The sequence below is a fragment of the Molossus molossus genome, unplaced genomic scaffold, assembly GCF_014108415.1.
Source record: "Molossus molossus isolate mMolMol1 unplaced genomic scaffold, mMolMol1.p scaffold_m16_p_21, whole genome shotgun sequence".
NCBI classification, from domain to species: Eukaryota; Metazoa; Chordata; class Mammalia; order Chiroptera; family Molossidae; genus Molossus; species Molossus molossus.
This window is the reverse complement of record NW_023425357.1, coordinates 20,063,399-20,086,891: the sequence shown is the minus strand read 5'-3', so window position 1 is coordinate 20,086,891 and position 23,493 is coordinate 20,063,399. Positions and strand designations below refer to the sequence as shown.

General features: G+C 54.5%; 1 protein-coding gene across 1 annotated transcript; it reads left to right on the top strand.

Moving 5' to 3' along the window:
• Positions 1–4,553: 4,553 nt before the first annotated feature.
• On the top strand, positions 4,554–8,545 carry FOXF1 (forkhead box F1). The gene is made up of 2 exons (XM_036275880.1): positions 4,554–5,679; positions 7,091–8,545. The coding sequence occupies exons 1-2, from the start codon at positions 4,554–4,556 to the stop codon at positions 7,249–7,251; spliced, it is 1,287 nt and encodes a 428-aa protein (XP_036131773.1). The 3' UTR covers positions 7,252–8,545.
• Positions 8,546–23,493: the final 14,948 nt, after the last annotated feature.

Below are 23,493 nucleotides of genomic sequence, written 5' to 3'. Positions count from 1 at the left end.
TGATTATATCTAATAATACTGTATCATATCCTTGAATGTTGCTAATTGAGTAGATAGATCTTAAATGCTCTCTACACACACTCACACACATGGTAATTATGTGGATGAACCAAGAGGGCAGCTCACTTTATCGGGGTAATCATTTTGCAACATATAAATGTATTAAACCAATACATAATATACTTTGAACTTCAGCAATATTGTGTTTGATTTCTATATAAATAAAGCTGGGACAAAAATAAATCAACAATAACCCCTCCCTCCCTCAAAAAGTGAAACTAAGGCACAAACCGCTCATGCAACATCCCTACACGGTAGAGGCTGGATTACATCTTGACAATGATTCCAAATCTGCGGGCAGAGGGTCTCTGCCCTGTCCACTGCTGATGCTCACCCCATGGCACAGGCTGAACCCCTGATCCAGCAGTCAGACCTGGGTTTGTATCCTGGCTCTGCAGGGTGACCTAGGACGCAGGGTAACCTCGCTGAGCCCCATCTGCAAAAGGAGGGATAATATTGACCTGGGAGGGCCTTCTGTGAAGATTAAACAAGTACTTTCGGGGCATTTAGCCAGCATCCTGGGTTCATGAATTAGAGGTCCCAGATTCACCAATGGGACCCGTGGATGGTGGGTTCAAAGTGTTTGGTAAAACCTTGACAATCATTTTACAAATGTCGCAGGTATGTACTTTCTGTGTGTGTGTGTGTGTGTGTGTGTGTGTGTGCCCGCGCTGCAGGGAGGGAGCGGTAAATGTAATTTTCAACAGTTGGTCAAAGGGATTCACAGCCTAGAGGACATCATCCAAGGGGGTGCTGATAAGGTGATGATCAGTACTTGGGCATGATCAGCGATTGATTAGCCCAATTGACATTATGTTTGTGGTGGTTGTTATGACTCATCAGCATCGATTCCCCAGCAGGCCTCTCGGTGCCTTGGGCCTAGGAAGCCGGGCAAGCCTGGAGGTAGAGCATCTCTAAATCCCACTGTCCTGGTTCAGCCTGCAGTGAGGCATCTGGGAAGGTAAAATGCAATGACAGTCTATCCTTGAGGGTGGAGAGAAAAGATGAAGAGACATTTGCTTATCAGCACTGGCTGACCCAGGCCAGGCCTCACTGGGCCTCAGTTTCCCCACCCTAAAAATGCAAGGTGAGGTAGGACTTCTCAGGGGCGTCTTAAGAGTCGAGAGCTTAGTTCCTGGGCGTGAAATAAAGCCCTCCTTGCTTTGGCTGAGGTTATTTCCAGAATTGAGGGGGATTTCCCCCAAGTTCCAGAACTAGGAGTTCATTCCCCCTCCCCTCCTTCTTATGCCTCCACCTTTACGTCCTGCCTGGTGGAGATTAGGGGTTGGGGAGAGCCTCTATCTGCCACATTCCTGAGGCTCCAAGGCCCCTGGGGGCCCCTCTCCCTGGGCATAGTAAATGCAGTCCTTCCTCTGCAGAGTGTGCTTTGCTGTCAGAACCTGAGGGGTAAGTGGAGGCCAGGTGGGGCTGGACTCTACACTTTTTGTCCCAGAAGGCAGTAGCTCCTCCACCCCAAAACACTTAGGGCCCCCCAAGCAGAGAGGGTGAGAGACAGGATGTGCAGGAGGGAGGAAGCTTGCTCTGGGGGTTAGCCAAAAGGAAATTTGCAGCCCCTCCCCACTGGAGAGGGCCTCAGAGGAAAGGGGGGCTACTGGAAAAAGAGCCCCCCAACTTCATACTCTATAGAGCCCCCTCACTTTGAAGGCGCCGGGTCAGTGGAGGAGGAGCGAGAGAAAGGGAGGCGTTCCTATCACTTTTGGGGAGCCATGGGGAGTGCTGCACCCCTCGCTGGCTTTGGAGCAGCAGCCTCCCCCGCTCGTTTCTCCTCTGAAGGCCAGATGTGCTCCCAGCAGCTGGTGGTTGCGACCCCTTCTCAGGAACTTCCCTCCCGGCGCTGCCTGGGCCTCCTTGCCTGCAGCTGCCGTTTGGCGGAGGAAAATAAGTGATAGAGGGCGAGAATGCGGGTGGATGTGGACGTGTGCGTGCGCGCGTGGAGCGGCTGTGCGCGCGATTGCGCCTGCATACGCGGCGGACAGTGCGTGGGAGAATGTGCAGTGCAGGAGTGTGTGCATTTAACCGAAAGTGTGTCCTCAGCGCGGGGCAGGCCTGTGCATCTGTGAGAGGGTGGGGCACCTGAGCTGTGTGTGGGGTGTTAGCTTGAGGGGGTGTATTGGAGGTGGGCAAGGTGCAGAGGGTGTCTGGTCTGTGGATGCTGACTGGGCCGTGTGAAGTGGAGGCGGAGGTGGGTCTGCCACTGCGCATTTACCTGCGCGAAGATGCAGCGACACACAACCCAGTCACGTCCTGCACTCACCCGTTCCTCAGGCCGGCTGGTTGCCTGCGCGCCGAGCCTAGGCCGTGCGAGCCAGGAGGAAGCGCAGAGCAGGGAAGATGACTCTCCTGTCTCCAATAGCGCGGCTCCACAGGATCAGGCGGCGAGCGCTGGCCAGACAACGCCAGCGAAGACCCAGCTCCTCGCAAGGACGGGCCTGGCGCCCCGATGGCGACGAGGCGTCTACCACCGAGCGAACGAGGAGGGGTGTCAGCAGGAGACCGGGCGACCAGAGAAACGCGAGAGGCCGGCGGCTTTGAAAAGCGCCGCGGGCCGCTCTCGGAGCCCAGCACACGCCTCTCACCCCAGCTTGAGCCAGAGCATGGCATCTTGGCTCCTCGCGATGACCCGCAAAAAACACCCCTCGCTTCCCTCCCCCGACCCAAGGCCCTGGCGGGAGAGGCCGAGCCTGGTGCCCCGCAGTCTGCGCGCAGACAGCACTCACCTGGGTCCCTGTGTGCGGCGTTGCGCTCGGCTCCTGCGCTGTCCTGCACTCGGCGCCACCGCCCCTCCACCCCCGCGTAGCGCACACCCTAGTGCTACAAGGTTGGCGGAGGGAGGAGTGCGTACAAGCCCCCTGCTGCGGGCAGCCAAGAGCTCGAGGGCCGCCTGAGCCGGCGCTCCCCACCCGCGCAGACAGCTTTCCGGAACCTGGCCGGGTGCGCAGTGTCAGAGGCCCCGTTGCGGCGACAGGCCAGCCCACAGAGGCATTAGGCCAACTCCCCCCGCGCACGCGGAATTCTCTATTATTATTATTATTAAAGAATCCCTCAGAACATGTTTACATTGAACCGTATAAACTTCCTGCCAGGGCCTTTACCATCCATGAGAAATTGGAACCTGCTCTTGGAAAGTGGGGACATCAGGGCTGCGGGGCCAAATAATAGGCGGGTTTTCAGTGTGTGCGTGTGGGTGGAGGTAGTGGGAGTGGGGGAATCAACCGAGCTTCGGGTGGATGCAAATCCGAGCGTGGCTAAGGCACATGTGGGTGGGAGTTGGTGCAAATTTAAGCTCCCATGGGCCTATTGTGTGTGCGTGAGTGAGCGCATTAGTGGGCGCGTACATGCTGGAGCGCCCTGTGCGAGTGGAAACGCACGAGTGGGAGTGAGCTTACACATCTGAGTCTAGTCATATACCGGGTCTGCATGTGCATCAATACATACATGTGTGTGCATGAGTGAGTGGATGAGCAGGGACAATTGTTCTGGGAGCCTGTGCGATTTTGGTCCCTGAAGACCAACCGTCCTCACTTGCTCCCGCCCGGCCCAGCGGAGCCGGAGACAAAGTGGCAGCGACTCGCCCTGCGCTTTCGTTTTCCTCCTGCTCTCGGCTCCGGCGGCTGACCGCCTGCTCGCGAGCTGCTGGGCGAGTCCGAAAAGTCCCGGGCGCGGCGTAGTCCTTCCCGGGGCGGGGAGAGTGGGGAGGCGGTCCCTCGCGGGAACGTACGCCCGCTGGCTGCGGGGACCGTAGCCGAGCCGGTTGTGCCGTGATGGCCACGACCTGGAGGCCGCTGCCGCCACTGCAGTTGCGATTTGCCACTGGTCTGTACTCGTCGGGAAAGGCCCTGGACCCGGGGTGGGTTTCCCGTGGCGCCGCCAGGGCAGGGAAGGCGGGGGCCTGCGCGCAGCGGGGCTGAACCACGGACGCAGGGCGCTTTAACACTTGCTCGCCAGGTTGGTGGAGGCGGGGCGGGTTCTGCTGGCGACGCTGGGCGGCAAGGGTGGGGGCCCTTTAAGCGCCCACCAACGTGGGGGCCAGAGGGGGGCAGGGTGGGGAGGAAACTCCTGGAGGGTCTTACGCCGGCCCGGGAGACGCGGCCCAGAGAAGGTGCAGTGAGGACGGCCTCGGCTGGAGTTTTGGAGTCGAGGGCTGCGGGTGGTGCGGACTAAGCACTGGTCCCCGCGGGGGCGCACGGACCCAGGCCCTAGAATTGGTGCCTCCCCCCAAAAACCGGTGTGTGTTTGGGGGGGTTCCCGCAGCCTCCGCCCTTGCTGCCAAGAGGCTGCCCTCAGCCTCCGCTCTGTTCCTTCCCTTGTGGGAGGGCGAGAGGGAAAGAGGGAGGAGATAGAGGTGGGGGGAGGAGGGAGCTCTAGAGAGAGAGGGGCTCTGCGCCAACCGCCGGCCGATCCAGCAGCTCCTCCGGGAGGACGAGCGGGCGGGGGAGGGCGCGCCGTGGCTCGCTCGGGAGAAGTGGCCGCCGATGACGGCAGAGGTGCAGCCAGCCCCGCGCGCGCAGCCCCCTCCCCCTCGCCCTCCCCCCCCTCCTCCTCCTCTTCCTCCTCCTCCTCCTCCTCCCGGCTCGTCGGCGGCGCAGAGCAGCGGCGGCAGCGGCGGCGGCAGCAGCCACCCGATGTCTTCGGCGCCCGAGAAACAGCAGCCACCGCACGGCGGCGGCGTTGGCGGCGGCGGGGGAGGCGGCGCGGCCATGGACCCCGCGTCGTCCGGCCCGTCCAAGGCCAAGAAGACGAACGCCGGCATCCGGCGCCCGGAGAAGCCGCCCTACTCCTACATTGCACTCATCGTCATGGCCATCCAGAGCTCGCCCACCAAGCGCCTGACTCTCAGCGAGATCTACCAGTTCCTGCAGAGCCGCTTCCCCTTCTTCCGCGGCTCCTACCAGGGCTGGAAGAACTCGGTGCGCCACAACCTCTCGCTCAACGAGTGTTTCATCAAGCTGCCCAAGGGCCTCGGGCGGCCAGGCAAGGGCCACTACTGGACCATCGACCCGGCCAGCGAGTTCATGTTCGAGGAGGGCTCCTTTCGGAGGCGGCCCCGCGGCTTCCGAAGGAAATGCCAGGCGCTCAAGCCCATGTACAGCATGATGAACGGGCTGGGCTTCAACCACCTCCCGGACACCTACGGCTTCCAGAGCTCGGCCGGCGGCCTCTCCTGTCCGCCCAACAGTTTGGCGCTTGAAGGCGGCCTGGGCATGATGAATGGCCACTTGCCGGGCAACGTGGACGGCATGGCTTTGCCCAGCCACTCGGTGCCCCACCTGCCCGCCAATGGCGGCCACTCGTACATGGGAAGCTGTGGCGGCGCGGCAGCCGGCGAGTACCCTCACCACGACAGCTCGGTGCCCGCTTCCCCGCTGCTGCCCGCCGCTGGTGGGGTCATGGAACCTCATGCCGTCTACTCGGGCTCTGCGGCCGCTTGGCCGCCCTCGGCCTCCGCAGCGCTCAACAGCGGCGCCTCCTACATCAAGCAGCAGCCCCTGTCCCCCTGCAACCCCGCAGCTAACCCCCTGTCCGGCAGCCTCTCCACGCACTCCCTGGACCAGCCCTATCTGCACCAGAACAGTCACAACGCCCCAGCTGAGCTGCAAGGTGAGTGGGGAGTCCGGGCGGCCCAAGTCCTGGGGAAACCGGACATCTGTGAGTGCATTGTGGACCCAGCACCCCGATTTGCTGACTACCCTTGGGTGAGAGCCTGCAGCCACTTATGTGGGGCACCAACCCCAATACTGTGGTGTTTCTCAGCCCCACCTCCCTCCGTTTGAAGGGCAAATGCAGCTTGGGCCCTGATTTGGGCCATGTCGTTGTTTCTCTTTTTCTTTTACAACTCTAGGCTGCTGGCCTTCCGGAGCATGGCCAGGTCCCACCAAAAAGGCTCTGATCCAAATATTCTAAGCCGCTTCTGGTCCGTTAGGCCCCCTCACACCTCAGCAAGTTCCCAGGATGGAGATGGGGCCCAGCCCTGGCCAGCAGGCTCACCCTCCGGGGGTAGTCACTCAGAAAGCTGCCAGGAGAGTCGGCTCTGCTCCTTGCCTGGGCAGAATGGAAGAGTTAGGCCCAAAGCCGCCCGGTCTCGGTGCACAGAGGCTCAGCACCCTGGCCTTCCGGAGAACCAGGCCTGGCCTTGTGAAGATTGAGTAGGGGTCGTTTTGTGGTGACAGAGGCAGAGAGGGTCTCAGGCCGGGCCCAGATCGAGGATCAGAGTTGCAGGCCCCACCGACTCTTTGTTTCTCAGGATCCAGGTTTTTGGGTCCCCAGGTACCCTCTCCCCAACCCTCAGAGAGAAGATGAGAACAGTCTCCCCTCCCGAACCCCCTCATCCCAGCACCCACCAGCAGTCTTCTGGCCTACTTCTGGCAAGAGCATGGGGTGAGTAGGGCATGGCCTTGCAGGACTCAGCTGTTAGCCTGTGGGAGGCAGGAGCCGGGCCTGGTGGCCTGGTGGCGGAAAGGCCACTTCTCCGCGAGGATCTGGGTTTGCCCTGCTTGGGCGGCTTCAAACCCTTGGCCTTTCGTTGCCCTGGTGGCCCTGTTCTCCAAGGGGGACCTCCCCTGAAGAAGCCACCCTTCACCGCTGTGATGGCCCTATGCTTCTCTGTCAGCGCTGAGGCCTCCACCGCCTTCGGGGTTGGGAAGTAGTCGCCCTTGCACCAGGCCGAAGGCTGCCCGAGAGATGGAGGCGGCCAGGGCCCTCCCTGGCAGCTGCAGACCCGTCTTGGCCCCAACCCCACCCCTTCCTCTTCAGCATCCGGAAGCCCCCAGCCCGGGCTCCGTGTCCAGGGCAGGAGAGGCCCAGGCGGCGAGAGCCCCTGGGAGCAGGGATGGTCACAGGGTGTTCCAGAACCTTCCCCTCGGGTGCCCAAGCCCAGGGCCCGAGTAAGGGCCCGGAACTCAGGGAGTGCACCATGGTGGAGAGTGGGGAGGACAGGGCCCCGGACCCAGAGGTCAGTGGGCAGCGCTGCTTCTCCGTCTTGAACTCTGGCCCCTTGTCACCTCCCTCACAGGCATCCCTCGGTATCACTCCCAGTCGCCCAGCATGTGTGACCGAAAGGAGTTTGTCTTCTCTTTCAACACCATGGCGTCCTCCTCCATGCACTCTGCCGGCAGCGGCTCCTACTACCACCAGCAGGTCACCTACCAAGACATCAAGCCCTGTGTGATGTGAGCCCAAGCCCGTGGGGCCCTCCCGGCACAGGCCGCCAAACAGGGACCTGGGAACCCATCGCAAGAAACTGCTTTATTCTCGAGGTATAACCGTCGGCAGAAGAAAAGGGTTTGACCCCTCCCCAATCGGATTATTTCAAAAGGAACCCCCAGGGCAAAGACACCGCGCAGTGGTCGGCACCTCCTCCCCCTATTCCCTCAAAATTAAGGAAAAAAAAAAAAAATGATGGCTGTAAGGCCTGATCTGACTGCAGCTGTTGGTAAATAAATATCTATTTTTGTTCCGATTGAAACCGGCTGAGAAGGTGCTGTGTTGGGGGAAAACCCTCAACATCTAAACAAAAATTCTGCTGAGGTCTCTCCCAGCCCTTAACCCTCCAGTGGAAAAAGCGGAGGGGGGAGATTTTTTTTTTTTTTTTAGAAGAAAGGCAAACATATGAGACCATCATTATCAAATACTTTTATTTTTTGGTTGAGTATTTATCTTTTTATTTTTAACTTTTTTTTTTTTTTTGGAAAGAATGTCTTGGAATGCGCAAGTCTCTTTTTAGAGCCGTCTTTTGCAGGGAAGGGGGGCAAGACATCGCCTTCTCCCTCCCCACCTCAAGTCCTGCAGCAGCCACAGGTGGATGTGCGGACGACTTGCATTTCTGAAGCCACTGTTCGTCTTGAAAAAGAAACACACGGAGCCCAGAAGCGGGCGGCTCTCCGGGCCTCTGCCATCCCCCTCCGCCTTCCTCTCCTCCCTTCTCTGCAGTCTTTTTGGTTTTGTTTAGAGTTTTACTTGGACTTTTTCGGTGGGTGTTTTTCTCACGAGACCCGGCTGTCTCCCGACCTCTACTGTAAACTTTCTGGTGCGAAGCGAGGCGAACACACGCGACGCGGGGATGGGGAAGGCCCGGCTAGCGCGCGAATTCAGGATTGCGGTGAAGGTTAAGGCACTTTTTATAACTATAGCAAGGCTCATCCTGTTATTTATTCTTTCTTTCCCTAGTAATCGAAACACCGCATAGGCTCCTCTGTTTATCAGTATTAATGGTGTAACTTTGTTGGCAATATTTGCCGCGTAGAATTTTTTAGATATCCATTGTAAATTTGAAACAAAGTCCAATTTGTGTAAAAACAAATTCCCATATGTTTTATATAAATATATATATAAAATGAAGGACTACCCTCTCTTTTTTTTTCTAGTATTTTGGCTGCTGGGATGCAGCGTTTGTGACACGTATTTTAAATTTCCTTCTGCACTGTATAAAATGATAATTTGAGGATGTTTTGCCTTTTGTGTATTTTTTTCCTAAAAAAGAACAAAAATAAAAATGTATAACATTTGTACATGGCCTTTAACATTGTATCAAGTAGAAATAAAATCGCATGAGTATTTTATTGGGATTGCAGAATATCTTCGAAACCCCCAAAATATAGACAGAAACTGGCTTGGGATAGCTGGACTTTTTTTTCTTTCCTTTTTATATTTTAAATATGGGTGATTCTCAATACTTTCCTCTTTTTCTTTTTCAAATTTTTTTTTGGCTAATCTTCCTCTTTTCACTCTTCATTGCACATTGAGGTGAAATCTGGACACGAGTAGCTATTTTTCTTGGCTTCTGTTTTTAAGGAGAGCCCTCTGCCTCTCTAAATGTCATTTCTCTTTTTAAAGAAATAATCAAACGTTGAAAGAAAAAAAAAACTATAGTCCTCCTTCTCCCAGGGAAGACCATAGATATGTAGAAATATATAAATCTATAAAAATTATATTTTTAATTTCTCCCACTCCAAGACCAGTGAGAGTTGTCCTTTGCTCCAGACTTGACTGTTCCAATATTCCAGCGGTTATAAATCATGAGAGAACTCTTAAGCGTTTTTTTGTTGTTGTTGTTGGGTTTTTGTTTTTGTTTTTTTGGTATCCTACACTTGTTTTTCCCAAATCAATAAGCGAGTAAAATTTGTGCGGAAAGAAGGGGCCTTTGGTGGGAGAGCAAGGTGATAACGCATGTTTCCAATCCTGTAACATTTCCCCCTAAATCCTCAGGAGTAAAAAAAAAAAAAAAACCAACAAAACCAAGAACCAAAAAATATTTTTTAAGAGCCTCTGTCTCCTGCTGATCACCCTCTTTCTAGTCCCATTCCCGCTATTTGGGAAAACAAACACAATGAAGTCGCATTGTTGGTGCGGCCGTTTGAGACCCACCGCAGTTTCTCTGAACCTGGTTCTTCTCAAATTTGACATTTTGGACCTGAGGGTAATTTCTCCGGTGCTCTGTTACATCAAAATTATCAATAAAGTCGCCCGGGCAATTAATGTCCCAACCTAACAGCTGTCTATAAAACCGAGATAAAGGGGACAGGAAAAGACCGGTGACTCCGTGTCCCTCGGGGTCTCGGACAGGCCAGCGCATCGGGCCGGGGTCTCCTGGGCGAAGCGCGCTGGCGCCCGGGCGCGCACGGCCTGGTGCTCCGAGGGCAGGTTCGCGGCGGATAGACAAGGCACTGTCCTCCCAGGAGAGGCCACCTCTCCGCGTCCCCGCCTCCTACCGGTGCCCAGGAGAACGAGGCCAGGGAAAAGCCCCCGGGCCTCCAGCGCGGGAACATCGCGCCTCCACGCAGACAACCTCTGCAGGCAACAGCGGGCCTCCTCCTCCCTCCGTCGGAGCCTGCGCCCCAATTAGGTCGGAGGCTCCGGGGAAGTGGGGCTGATTAGGAGAAACTCAATGCCAGCCCAGCCGGCGCGCTCCCCGGTCTCCTCCTGCAGCGTCTCCAGCCCCCTGGCCCGCTCGCTGGGACCCTTGGCGCGCCAGAGGCCTAGGTGCGCCCTGGTTGTACGTGGCTTTGGCGCCGCGGCTGTGCCAGAGTCCAGGGCGGCAGCGAACCCCGGCTTCCTGTGCATCTCCTGGTGGCGCCTGCAGTTCAGCGCGATCTCCCAGCGTGTCCACGTCCAGGGTGCGGGGAAACCGGCCTGGGATGGGCATGACGGCTGTTTTCGGGCTTGACTTGGGACCCGGGGATGACAGAAAAGTCCAGCCTTCCCCGGGAGGAGAGCTCGGCTCCAGGCAAACCTGAAAGGGCCGGATTTCGCAGGAAAAAATTGCTCCACACCCACGTCCGAGATTTCACGCCGCCGCTGCCGCCGCTGCTGCGCGGAGACCGAACTCGCTGGGCTTGTGTCCTCCCGGTGGCCCGTTCGGGCGCGGGCTCGCACCGGAGGCCGCAGGGCGAAGCTCCCGCTGCCGCGCGCCCCGCTGAGAGCGTGCCCGTCACGTGCAAGTTACAAACTCAAAATGTAACGTTTTAAGAGTCTGGTGCGAAACCACTGGCCCTGCGTGCAGAAACGGGAACCGTCCTAGCAGACAGGCATCTTCAACGGGATCGATTCAAAGTCGTTGCGCTATCTTTAGGGAGTTTGTCTTGGAACAATGCAGCCCATCCCATGCCCTAAATGTGTGTAATTCCACCCGCCCACCCCCAATAATAAAAGGCCCAGAAGCGGAGAAGTCGCAAGGATGCCTGCGACAGGGTTTCTGTTCGTGGATCACAAATTCCGCAGATTTCGCGGTTCTCCACGCGGGGCTGATGCGGAGGGCGCACCGGAGCCTCGGCAGCTCGCCCATTGCACCCTCTGGCCGCAGAAGCGCCTGGGCGCGGCCTCTGGGCTCCCAGAGGGGACTGCAGCCCTGGCGAAGGCCACCGCAGCCCGGAGCTCACTCCCAGTCCACGTTGGGTGCAAGCGCGGGGCAGCTGGAAGACGCTCGGGGGTGCACTTCTGATGGGAAAACGCGGCCCACCGAGGTCCGCTGGGTCCCCGCTGTTTTCCTTTCCCTTTGGGCTGGGGGGCTGGGGATGGGAGGGCAGCGCTGTGGCACCAATGCCGGGCTCCCCGCCTGCTTGTCCCCCGCTAGCAGGCAGCTTTCCTGAGGCAGTGGGAATACGGAGCTAGACTCTGGGCTCTGCCACCACCTGACCACCACAAGCAGTCACCTCTGAACCTCTGTTTTCTCATCTCTAATAATACTGTCTTCTAGGACCTCTGGGGGTGGTGGTGGCTCCAACAGGAGTGGTCATGGGACCCATGCATGTCTCACCCTGAGATCTGGTGGTGTGTAGGTGTGAGCAGGTGGGCTGAGAGGCATACCAGGTGCAGGAATCCATATTTTACAAGGCCCCCTGCTCAGGGACTTCCAACCAGCACCCAGTTTGGGAACCATGAAACTCCCCGTCTCCTGGTATGACCCACTTGCATGCTCCCTCCCTTCCCAGGGAGGAGTATGACATCTGTACGTCTCAAGAGATGACATTTTGACAGTGGGGTTGGTCCTGGGCTCCGACATGGACTCACCCCCAGGATCTCCTAACCTCCAGGTCAGAAGGCCCCTGAGCCCCAAGGCTTCACTTCGGATGGTGATTCTCAGAATGCAGCCTGAAACCACCCTCCTCAGAAATGCATGGGTGGTCCGCTCACACTGCAGATTTCAGAGCGGGGCAGGGCCTGGAGAACCACTGGATTCGAATCTCTGGGCTGGGGGGTGTACCCAGGAATCTGCAGTCTTTACAGATTTCCAAGCGGTCCTGGTGAGTGCTTTAAAGTTTCTCCTCCATCCTTCTCTGGGCTCCCCAGAAAACCCAGAGAAGGCAGCTCAGCCTGGCCTCTGCTGCCCCCTCCCGCCAGCAGCCCAGGGTGGCTTGTGAGTGTAAAATTCAGCGGATTGAGAAGGTGGAGCCCAGCAAGCAGACTCACACAGGGCTCTCCTTGACCAGGCTTACCGCTGCAGGCCTTGCTGCCCCCCCGCCCCCCAGTTCATCTAGGCAGTCCTCACATAGGTCCTCTTACTACTCTGGCTTTCTCGGTGTAGAAACGGAGCTTGGACAGGTTCGGGGACTTGGCTCCAGACCCTGCTGGTAAGAGGTGGAATTTAAACTCAGACCCAGGACTTTCTGACTCCAAAGCTCATGTCCCTAGCCACTGCATTGCCTGGTCCTGGTCACCCGTTTTCCTCCAGCCATGGGGTCTAGTGAACAAAGAGGAAAGCTTAGTGTGTGTGGTCCACGAACCAGCCTCTGCTGGCTGCCAGCTCAGACCCCTGACATTCACCTCCTTGGCAGGACAATGGAGTTAGCTTTCATGAGTTTCCGCCATGGGCCCTCATGAGAGCTCTCTTGACTTTCTTGGGCCCTCTTAGTCCAGCAGAGAAAAACTCAGAAGTTAAAGCTCACGGTGAGAGAGGCCAGCTGGGGCTGCGTGCATGTCTGCACCTCCCTGCTGTGCTTCTGGGAGCTCCGGGACATCAACATCCCTGGGTCCTGGGCTGTTTTAAAGAGAATGGTCCTTGTTCTGCATCTCCTACCTATAGGCACACCGGGGACAAAGCTCTGCTGTGCAAGCAGTGTGGCCAATATCCTGGACATGTGGGGGAAAGGCTGTGTCCATTTACATTGGTATACTGACTTATTAGAGGACCAAGACAAATCATGGGCCTTTAACAGATATATTTTGTGCTTTGGGGATGGGTAGGGAAAGAGGGACAACTGATGTTTGCAAGTCTAAAATATTATTGGCATGAAGGAACAGAACGATGGGAAAACCTGCCTCTGATTCATTCCTTCAAGAGACACTGAGCACCTACTATGTGTCTGCCACTGAACTAGACTAGATCTAGTGTCTGACACATCATCACGAGTTGATGATCAGTGCACTGGGGTGAAGGTGGGGCTCATGTCTACACCCCGAAGAGACGATGTCACCAAGGCCAAGGGAACCTGAGCGAAAACAGAAAGACCCGGGGTGAGCACAGTCACCAAGGTGTCCACTCCAACGTCCTTGATGTAGGCTGGGGACGTGGAAAAGGGTGAGTCTGGCCAGAGCGGCCAAAGTCCACTGGGCCAGGTGTAGGTCACACCCATGGCTTGTTCTCTACGATGCTTTGTGTCAGCACAATGACACATTGTTGGTGGGCAGTGATCTGGAGAGAAACTGGTGACAGGCCTCTCTGAGCATCTTATGAAACTAGTCACAGCAGCAAGGAGGCATGGACCCCACATCCTACTATGTCCAGGGTTTATGGCCACGGGGCAGTGGGCTGAGTTCTCAGATGTCCCCTGGAAAAGGATAAAAACTGTTTGGAAATTTTCTCCATAGATCAGCACACCCTGTTTCTGTGAGACGGTGGCAGATGTGGCCAGTGAGGACATGAGAGCGGTGGGTCCCAGCTAACTTTTCAGGGGGCTTCACTGTTATTCCCTTTCAAAGGAGAGAGCTCAGGGTCAGGGACACTCTTAGTGAGAGGAGAGGCACCTGGCCCACCCCAGGCATTTCACACGCGGGCTGTTTTTCTATTAGGCGGCAGCGCCACCTGCTGTCTGCTTTGCAGTTTGTGTCGGAACAACAGCAGAGACTTAGAAAAATAAACCCGGCCAAGGAAAATTGATTTCACAACAGCCTGGACAGCGAACCATGTGCACAGATGAACCTGATTTTGGTGTTTCAAACCCTTTGACCTTTGTGAAGGGGTAGCCGCCTTTTTGGGGGAGAGGGTCAAACTAAATTAGTCTTTTCCTAATTACACAAATGATAGGGCTTATTTAAAATAAAATAAATAAACCTTGGAAAAGTGAAAAGAAAGCAAACGTGGCGCTCCTGAGACAGCTGTGTGGGTCCCAGGAGATGCAGGTAACACATGTAGTGGTTGAAAGTGTGGGAGTCAGAGAGCCCGAGTTCGAGTCCTGACTCCACCTCTTCCTAATTTCGTGAGCTTGGGCAGCTCCTTCTCCTCCCCATGCCTCAGCTTCCCCATCTGTAACATGGGAAGAGCAGCGGGAGCAGTTCCCTCAAAGCATTGTTGTTTAAAACGTATAAAGGCCTTACAGGTGAAACTGGGGCACAGAGAGGGCAAGCATTTTGCCCGAGCACACACAGCTTGTATACATCAGAGCTGAATGTACTGCAAACCCCAGTGTGCACTACTTCAACACCACATTCCTCAATCGTTAGTCGTCTCTCTGGTGTTCCCCACAAGCTACTGTGGCTTCCAGGTACCCCTGAGGCCCTGTTGGTAGTGAAGAGATGAGCCATCAGAGTATCTCTGGAGAACAGGCTTCTCCTTTGCAGACTGGGAGAGGCCCTGGGTGAAGGCCTGCTCTGCTGTGTGACCTTGGCATGTCATATAACCTCTCCGAGCCACCTGAAAAATGTAGTAGTCCCTGCTTCATGGGGTTCTTCGAAGGGTTAAATGAGTTAATCCGCCCTCCCTTTGAGACAGGGAGGGATGTTTAGTTTGCTCACAACTCAACACTTCAGGGCCTGAGTTTATTGCTTGTTTCCAAACCATCCAAAGTGCAAAATGTCCACATTACACGATCCCATGTCAGCTCCCATTTTAACCTTTGTGATTTATGGGCATTGGAAATAAAGGGGTCCATTGACGGGGAGAACCCTGCCCTGCTGGAGGAGCAGGAGTGTGGGTTCACTGTTTAGAAGTCTCCGATGGTTTGAGAGCTGGCCCAGGCAGTCTCGGGTGAAAACTCAGGGCGACAAGGACTGGCAAAGTGAGCAGGACTCGTGGGCGTGGGGTGGGAACCTGCGGGGCTCTGCTGGGAACACGTCACCACCACCCGGTGCCTCAGTTTCCTCACCTGTGGAGGGGCGAGGCTGGCCCAGGGCCCGTCACACAGTGGGCTTCCCACAGGGGTAGCTATTTCGAGAGGTGCAGACTGGAACTGGAGGGAGCGGGACAGACAAAGGGCAGAGTGGACACACCCGCGGCCCGCTGCCGGGAGACTCTCGGAACTGAGCGGCGGGGACCCCAAGGCATCTGTGCCGCTGGCCTGCGGGTGCCCTGGGGAAATCACCCCACTCCTGCGCCTCTCCTCTAGCAAGTGCCCCGGCTTGTCTGCCTTTCTACCTTAGGTGGCACAGTGAAGACAACCGCAGTGAAGGATGCCGCATGGGTATTTCTGGCTTAGTCCATGATCTGCGACAGTTTGAGTCTCAGCTTCACTGCCAACCAGCGGGGCACTGTGGGCAAGTCGACGCCTCTCTGTACCGCGGCTATGTCTACCAAATAGGCAGCCCCTCAAAAGTGACGGTAAGGACTACCTGGAATTACGTGCTTGTGTTTCTGTGTATACAATTTTCATTTATATGTTATTATATCTTCAATAATGTAGATTCATATACGTGCATCCTATAATCTACAGGTGAATATCATTATCTATAATATAAATGAAATTATGCAACTGATTACCAATGAGGAACAAATCATCTTCCAATCTTAAAAATATTTTTTTCTTTATTAATTTTTAGAGAAGGAAAAGAGAGAGAGATAGAAACATCGATGAGAGAGAACATTGATTGGTTGCCTTCTGCATGCCCCTCACTGGGGATTGGGTCCACAACCTGGGCATGTGCCCTGACCAGGAATCGAACCAGTGACCTCTTGGTACATAAGTCAATGCTCAACCACTGAGCCGCACTGGCCGGGTGGTCATCTTCCAGTTAAAGCAGCAAAACTCATTCATTTCGCTCCTGACTGCAGTGTGTGAAGGGCTCAGTGGAACAGCTTGCATCAGGAGGCATCCCTGAGACGGCTCAGCTGGCGCTGGAGGGTCCCACTTCTGAGTTGGTGTACCCACAGGCTGGTGAGGCGGTGCCGGCTGGTGGTGCCTCTCCACGTGGGCCTCTCCACAGACAGCTTGGGCTTCCTCATAGCATGGTGGCTGGGTTCCAAGAGCATCCCTTGAACCCAAATAGAAGTTGACCATTTCTTAGGTTCCTCTTGCAAGCTCTGTGTTACTTCTGCCGTAGCCTATTAACCGGGCTGTCCCAGAGCCCAGAGCCCAGGAGATGGACTCTAGTACTCCCACAGCTCAATGAAGCTGAGCTGTTATTAAAGGAGGGAAGCATCAGCAGGTGATAGAAGCCAATCCGGCTGAGGATGTGGTCCCCTCCTTCAGCTGCAGGAGAAAAGGGGCCGGGCGGTCATGCAGGCAGCACCCATTAAAGCATGCTGTTGGGAAGTGGTTACGTGTTCACCTACACACTCACCTCGCCTGCACGCGTGGGGTTCTGTGTAAGATGGATTTTGGAGAAAGGTGTCCCAGGAGCCCCTACCCCCAAAGAAAACATTTTGAAAGTGGAGTCCATGCTCCTTAAGTTTTAGGGGCATTTGCTTCATTTGGAATGTAGGCTAGATTAGATCCAGACAAAGGGGAAGTAAGTTTAGCAACACCCATTTGGTTATTTGTGCTGGGGGCAGGGTGTGTGAAAATCAGAATCAGAATTTTGAAAAAGGTCATCTGCAAGCCAGGTGCTCCCTGGGGGCGTGTGGGGGAGGGCAGGTGATCATGTGTGGTCATGTTCCCAGTAATTCAGAAGAGGTGAAGGGAAGGAACCCTCATTTTTGCTCCTTTGGCAAAAAGCTTTATTATCTCATGGCAAGTAAGAGCATCCAGCCCTGGTACATTGAAATGCAGGGATGCAGGGATGGTCACGGATGTCTGCTCAGGGTGCAGAGAGAGAGCGTGCTTCCGCTACGTGTACTGTCCCTAGACCTGGCTGTTTCTCTTTTAAAATGTTCCCATCTGACATTTGATTCCTCTCTTCGATCTCTGCCAAATGTGAGTTTTATGGTTTTCGCTACACTGGCTCTTTTCTTGGGTGGTTTTGTTCTCAGCCTCTCATTTGCTGCCTGAGTCATCACCAGCTTGTCTCTCCTTAGGTGGCATCTGGGCTGAGGTGCGCTTGGGTTGCTGGATGAGAACGGGGGAGGCCAGATGATGCCCAAAGGACACGGAGGGCAGAGAGCCAGAAGAGCTGGCAGGACCCCTCCCCTGGAGCGGGGGCTGGGAGAGGGCTGCTGGCAGTGATCCCCATTAGGTGCAGCTCAGCTCTGCCAGAGGGGCTGTGGGGCCAGGTGGGGGGATCCCTTGGTCCGGGTCAGCCTCGGTCTTCCCATATGCAAAAGCGGGAGGACACTGCTTCCCACCTCACGGCTGAGGCGGTGCTGCCGGGCCTGGCCCACAGGGACACGGGATGCGGTGCTTGTCCACGTGGGGAGCCAGACCCCAAGAACCGTGGTGAGCCCTGGCCAGTTTGGCTCAGTGGTGATGTGTCTGTCCCTCTCATGTCGATGCTTCTCTCTCTCTCTCTCTCTCTCTCTCTCTCTCTCTCGCTCTCTCTCTCTCTCTCCCCCACCCTCCCTCCTGCTCTATCTGAAGATAAATGGAAAAATATCTTTGGGTGAGAATTTAAAAAAAAAGAACCAGGGTGGACACGCTCACCTGTGTATCAGCGCAACCCCATGCACTGCCCTGCACCCCAGAGACTGAGGTGAGACGTGGAAGGCAAGGAGCGTGAAGAATACTTATCCTGGCTGTCATCCCCCAAGCGATTTCCGTGCTATGAACTAGAACCATCAATGTGTAGTGACAAACATTAGGGAAAGAACACACAGAAATCACAGTGGCTCTTGCAGGTGGTGGGGTTCCTCTTTTTCTTTTTTTTATCCTCACCCGAGGACATTTTTTTGCATTTATCTTCATAGAACGGGAGGGAGAGAGGGAGGAAAAGAGAGAAACATCGATGTGCGAGAGACACATTGAGTGTCTCCCACCCACACGACCCCAACCAGGGCCGGGGACAAACTGCAACCGAGGCACATGCCCTTAGCGGGAACCGAACCCGGGTCTCTGGTCCGCGCGCTGACGCTCTAACCGCTGAGCCAAACCGGCCAGGGCTCCTCTGTTTCTTGATATGCTCTAAACATTCCAGAATGCTTGTTTTCAGGGCACTTCTGCACCTTCACATTTTGGTGGAAATCCTATGCAAATATTCTCTTCAGCCAGCAGCAGAACCGGGTCTGGCACCCAACACTCTTATGGAAGAACAAACAGCTCAGAGGCGCTTGTTCTAACCAACTGCTACCTGTCGATCTACTGAGAAATCAGGTGTGAACCACTTACGTGGTCCAGGTGACTTCACTGCACAGAGCAGAGACCATCAATGAAAAACCCTGCAGATGTCAACAGAGCCTGGCGCTTCGGTGCCCGCGTCACAGCCCTGCTGCTCAGCCAGCGGGGGCCCAAGGCGCCTGGGTCTGGCATTGGCCATGCACCCGCCCATTTTCTTGGGCAGTGGGACAGGATTTAGGGAAAATCTGTGGAAGGATAGAAAGGTGGAAGAGACCAAGGAGTTTGTGTTTCTCCTGAAGATGAAATTCTTTTCCAGATGTAAAAACTGGATCATACTATAACCTTCCCTTCCCCCTTAGAGTAGAAGTGTCACCATGGAAATGGCTCTTCCATGGAGTCATGAAAACAGCCTTTTGGGGACCCATGCACAGCAGGACTGCCTCCAGGTGCCCGGGGTGGCATCCAAGAACAGGTGGCTTAGCTCCATCCCGCTGTGAAGAGGTCCCGCCTCATGTCTACCAAGCCCAGAAGAAGGGCCAGAATCCAGAGATGTGCCGTTACTGGCATCGGAAGGGCATCTGAAGTCACCGCAGTTCACTTTGGTCCATGCCAAAGCTCAGTCCAGCTCAGTCTGTCCCCACCCGGCTAGTTTGGTCTCCATTCCGGGCTGCGCTCCGGCACCCAGGCCGGCCCTTGGACCCTGCCCAAGCTTGGGCCCGCTCCACTGCCCTGTGCTTGGAGTCGCCCGGCTGCTAGAGAGAGAGCAGGCGAACAGGCCAATGGATGGGCAAATACATGCTACCAAGACAGGCCTTTGTTAAGCTTTGGTTCTATTACCTCGGGCTTGGGAAAGAGCCAGCTTTGTTTCAAACTAACCGATTTCTTTCCTAATCCTTTTGGGTTTGTGGAGGGTCCTGGCCCTATCCAATCTCTTTCTGAGGTCTCGCGCCCCCATCCAATCCGATATTTTTCTCAAGCTAGATACTGCCCCTTTATGGTTGCCATCTTGTGCCCAGCAAAGGAATACTTTCCCCTCTCTCCCTGGTAATCCTGGCTAATGGTCTGTTGTCCCCCCTGGAGATGGCAAAACTGCTCTTCCGAGGGGGATTAAGTCCCCTCTGGCAGAGGATTTGGCTTTCCCCGGGGGAGTCTGAAGCTGTAACTTCCAGGCTTAATCAGGCTCAGCCCTGTCTCGCTCCCTTCTCTTTTGCTGACTCCGATGCCCACCCTGACAGTGTGACATGCATTGGGTGCCTGCTCCCAACTCCAGAGAAAGAATCCTCCATGCTGATGGCTTCATCAACTCGTAGGGGCCGCTGGACCTGCTGGCCATATTTACACATATAGCTAAGGGTCGTTGCATTGAAGAGGAGAGTACTAAGTAAGCGCATGAAAACAGTGCTCTAGTCAGTTTTCCTACTTGGAGAATATTCCTCAGATAGCTCCTCCTGGGTCATTTGCATTCTGCACCAATCAAAGTCTCACATTCTGAGACGGAACAAGGGAATCGGGTCCTCCTTACATTCAGGGTCTTGCTTATGCAGCCCTTCCCTAACCCAATGATGAACTATTCTCTTGTATTATCTCCAAATTCTTTTGAATTTCTTTTTCTTCCAAATATTTTTATTGATTTTTAGAGAGAGAGGAAGAGAGAGAAACATCCATCGGACAGTGCACATCCATTGGCTGCCTCCTGCACGCCCCCAGCCAGGCATCGAGCCGCAACCTCCCAGTGCCCAGGATGCCCGACCCCCTGCGCCATACCAGCCAGGACTTTTTGTATTTCTTTCTATGTCTACTGAATTCGCCTGGATTTTATTTTTATGTGTGCTATGAAATCCCCATGAGTTACTGATACTCTATGGGGAGGTCACTGATCTGTATGCTTTCCTTGTTTTGGATTTTGAGGACTTTTCAATATGAAGCCAAAATTTCTTTAGCTGAAGACAGTTTTATCTACTCTCCCCAATGTTTCACACTTGCCCTCTCTGTCCTCTCTACTCTGGTGTCAGGAAGAATCGTGTGGCTTATCTTCCCACTGCCTGCATTTGCGTCTACCCTGCTGTCAGTGTGATGGCTTAGGTTTATGTCATGGTGTTTTCAATGCCTAAGAACTGCTTTTTCCCTTACCAGTTTATTCTCTTTTTAATGGGCATGATGGCCTCCTAATCTCCTTCTGATTCCTGTACTGACATTTCCCCAAGGGTCACATACTGTTCAAGATGCTGGTTTTCCTTAGTGAGTGGAGACTCCGTATGGTCTGCTCACACCTGCAGAGGGCCCAGGGTGCAGGGCTGGTGTGACCCCTCTCCAGGCAGGGCTCCTGCCACGGGACACTGACGCATACACACATCAGTTGTAGACTCCGTGCTCTGCCACTGCCTTCTGCGGCCCAGGGGAGTCCCTCCAGGTTTTGAATGTCGGTGTGGTCTTGCCTTCCACGTGCCAGCTGCAGCCACAGTCCCTTCTCCAGTTGTATCACCTTCTTGCTGCCCTCCTTCTCTCCTCCACACCACATCTTCTAATATAAATGGCAAGGTTACAATCACACATTTCAGTTTTTTAAAAATATCTCTACTTATCCTGCTCTTTACATGTCTGCCTACTTTTGGCAGGCTCTCTTTGGACAGTGACCCACCCCACTGGGCTTTTCATTTGAGAGCTGAGGATTTCCTGTGCACTTCGAGATCAGAGCAAAAAAGGTAAAACAATGGCACAGATTTTTCATAGAAAAATGAAAACTGTTTTCTCAAAATTTTCACAAATACAGAGCAGAGGTTGCCCAAAATTGTTTCCTTGGAGTAAATCTTTTTCATAAATGCTTTTCCTTCATATCTCGTGTCAGATCCTTTTGCTTTGATAGAGTCTCTGAAAGGCCCCATATTAGTCTGTTTTCTCTTTATTCAACTGCATTCAGATTGTGTGTCCTAGAAACGGGCCAGGAGCTTCTCCTTTGTGCTGCTTTTCACCTGTGAGCTGTCACAGACTTTCTCTGATCTCCACCGAAGAGCCTGTTTCTGGTTCAATGATCGAATCACCTGAGGGCTGGGAGGAGCTGGCTTCCCAGGCAGGGGAACGTAGATGGGTAAACTCCAGAGCCAGGGGCCCCTCTGGAGCAGAAATGTCTGCTTCCTGTCTTCATAATACGCTCTCCTGCAAGCTCAGTGCTGTGGTCGCCCCTGCCCACTTCCACCAGGTCTCAGCATCCATGACAACCTTTGTCACCTGGGAAATGGCCATCACCGGTACCCCTAAAGCCAGGGGCCTGCTGTGATGCTGACTCAGACCCTTGCTCTTAATGCAGGGCATGAGGCAGGACCTCTAGGTCAGTCCCGAGTTCTGCCTCACTCAGAGCTGCTCCTCCTCGAGAGGCGCTCAACGGGGTCTCTGGGCGGCCGGGCCACAGGGCCCTGCATGGAGAGTACACAATCACGAGCACTTGCTACGTGCAGACACATATTTCTGATGCATTATTTCATCTGATCTTCACAAATCTATGACCGCTTGTAGATGAGCAAACGGAGTTGGGAGACAAGGAACTGCCGTGGCACAGCGTACAGACACTGGCAAAACCCGTGCTCCCACCGAATCTGCTTGTTTCTCAAGCTCCCGTGGCTAATCCCAGCTGTTTCAAAACTGCACAGAAGACTGAAAATAAATAAAAGGTGATGTCAATCAAGGGTGCTTAACTGGTGGGGTGATGGCTGATACCCCTTTATACTTCTGAGATTCCAAAGTTTCCATAATGGCTATGTTTACTTACATACACAGAAAAACCTAAGCGATGATGACCGGGAGGCTCCAGAGAAACAGGATGTCAGAACTGGTCAGGACTTTGTTCCAGAGATGCAGAAGCTAAGACCTGGACCGGCCACTTGGCTTGCCCGTGGCACAGGAATCGCGAGCAGAGGCCGCAGTGGAACCTGCGTTCTGGGCTCCGAGTCCAGCGCTCGTTGCGAGCTCCCGGGAGCTGTGCGGCTGCAGATCGGCACGAGCCAGGTCCACTGGCAAAGTGCAGGGCCAGTTGGGCAAACACAGGACGGGCCCCACAGAGCAAAGACGTCTACAGTCCTCAGCTCCTTGCCACGTAGTTCTTTTCCGTTATTTTACCTCGGTATCATCACGTACACTGTGCAGTTATGATCCTGACAAGTACTCGAGAGTCTTGGGCACAAACAGCTGGGTCACTGGCACTTGTCCTGTGACAGTGCTCCTCGCAGCAGCTCTGAGAAAGGCTCTCCAAGGCCCGTCTGAGGCCCGGCGGAGGGATCAAAGGCGGACATAGGCTGTTACATTTGCAGTACCAGTATTTCAGGCACGTGGTCTTCCGTTTTCCTTAATACTGATTTTCCACAAATATAAAAATAGTGAACTCATTCGGATTATCTGTGTACCAGTAAATCTGGATTATTCTGGCTGCAAGTGGCAGAATGCCCAAGGGACCTGGCTTACCCAGAACCACCACTACTGACGTGTGTACCGCAGTCTGAGCAGGCTGGCGTCAAGCACTCCTGGACACGGCTTCGGGTGGTATGGTCGGGATGTAGTTTCTCGGCCTGGATGGATCCATTCACATGTTACAGTTTCCTGAGCTGCTATGTATTTGCCAGGAGTTGCTCTCACAGCTCAGGTATAGTGGAGGGTGGCAAAGACAGGCAGGGACACATTTCCTGTTCTCCTGGACTGCAATTCTAATGGAGTGGCAAATCAACGATAAACACATCAACCAAAACTAAACAAGAACATGCACAACACAGGAGGTACTCAGGAAAAAGAGAGAAACAAAAACGGAGTGACACGTGAAGATGGTCAGGTCACTACGGTGGATTCGGTGGCCAGAGTCAGCCTTGCCATCCCTGCTGAATGCCGAGTGACAAAACAGAACCAGCCGTGCAGATGAGGGTGGACAGTTCAGGCCAAGAGAGAGGAAGCCCAGAGGTCCCAAGGCAAGGAAGGTCCTGGTCCATTTTGAGATATTTGTCCACCTTCATTTTATTCATGACAACTTGGAAAAGGAGTCTGTATTTAATGAGCAAATCTAAGAATGGTGAAAATGACAGAAGCTTCATTGAAAGTGGAGTCCAGAGGCCAGAAGAGAGATGTCATACCCGTGTCACTCTAGGCACACTACTGACCCCCACAGGAAGGACCCACCTGCATCTCTGGCAGGGCTTGGTTCTACCTGTGTGCCTCAGCAGGAGGAAGGAGAGATGCCTTCTGGCCCAGTAACAGCTCAGCCAATGAAAAGTCACTACACTTCGAACTTCCAGTTTCCTCCAATGGACTCTTCCTTTACAACAGCTCCTCGCAAGTCCATAAAATATTCTTCTCCTTTGTTTCACAT

What these genes read in the sequence shown, in the direction of transcription:
- FOXF1 (XM_036275880.1), top strand. Translation starts at nt 4,554, where the DNA reads ATGACGGCAGAGGTGCAGCCAGCCCCGCGCGCGCAGCCCCCTCCCCCT. An exon ending in CGCCCCAGCTGAGCTGCAAG is followed by an intron (nt 5,680 to 7,090) that starts GTGAGTGGGGAG and finishes CCTCCCTCACAG; the next exon opens with GCATCCCTCGGTATCACTCC.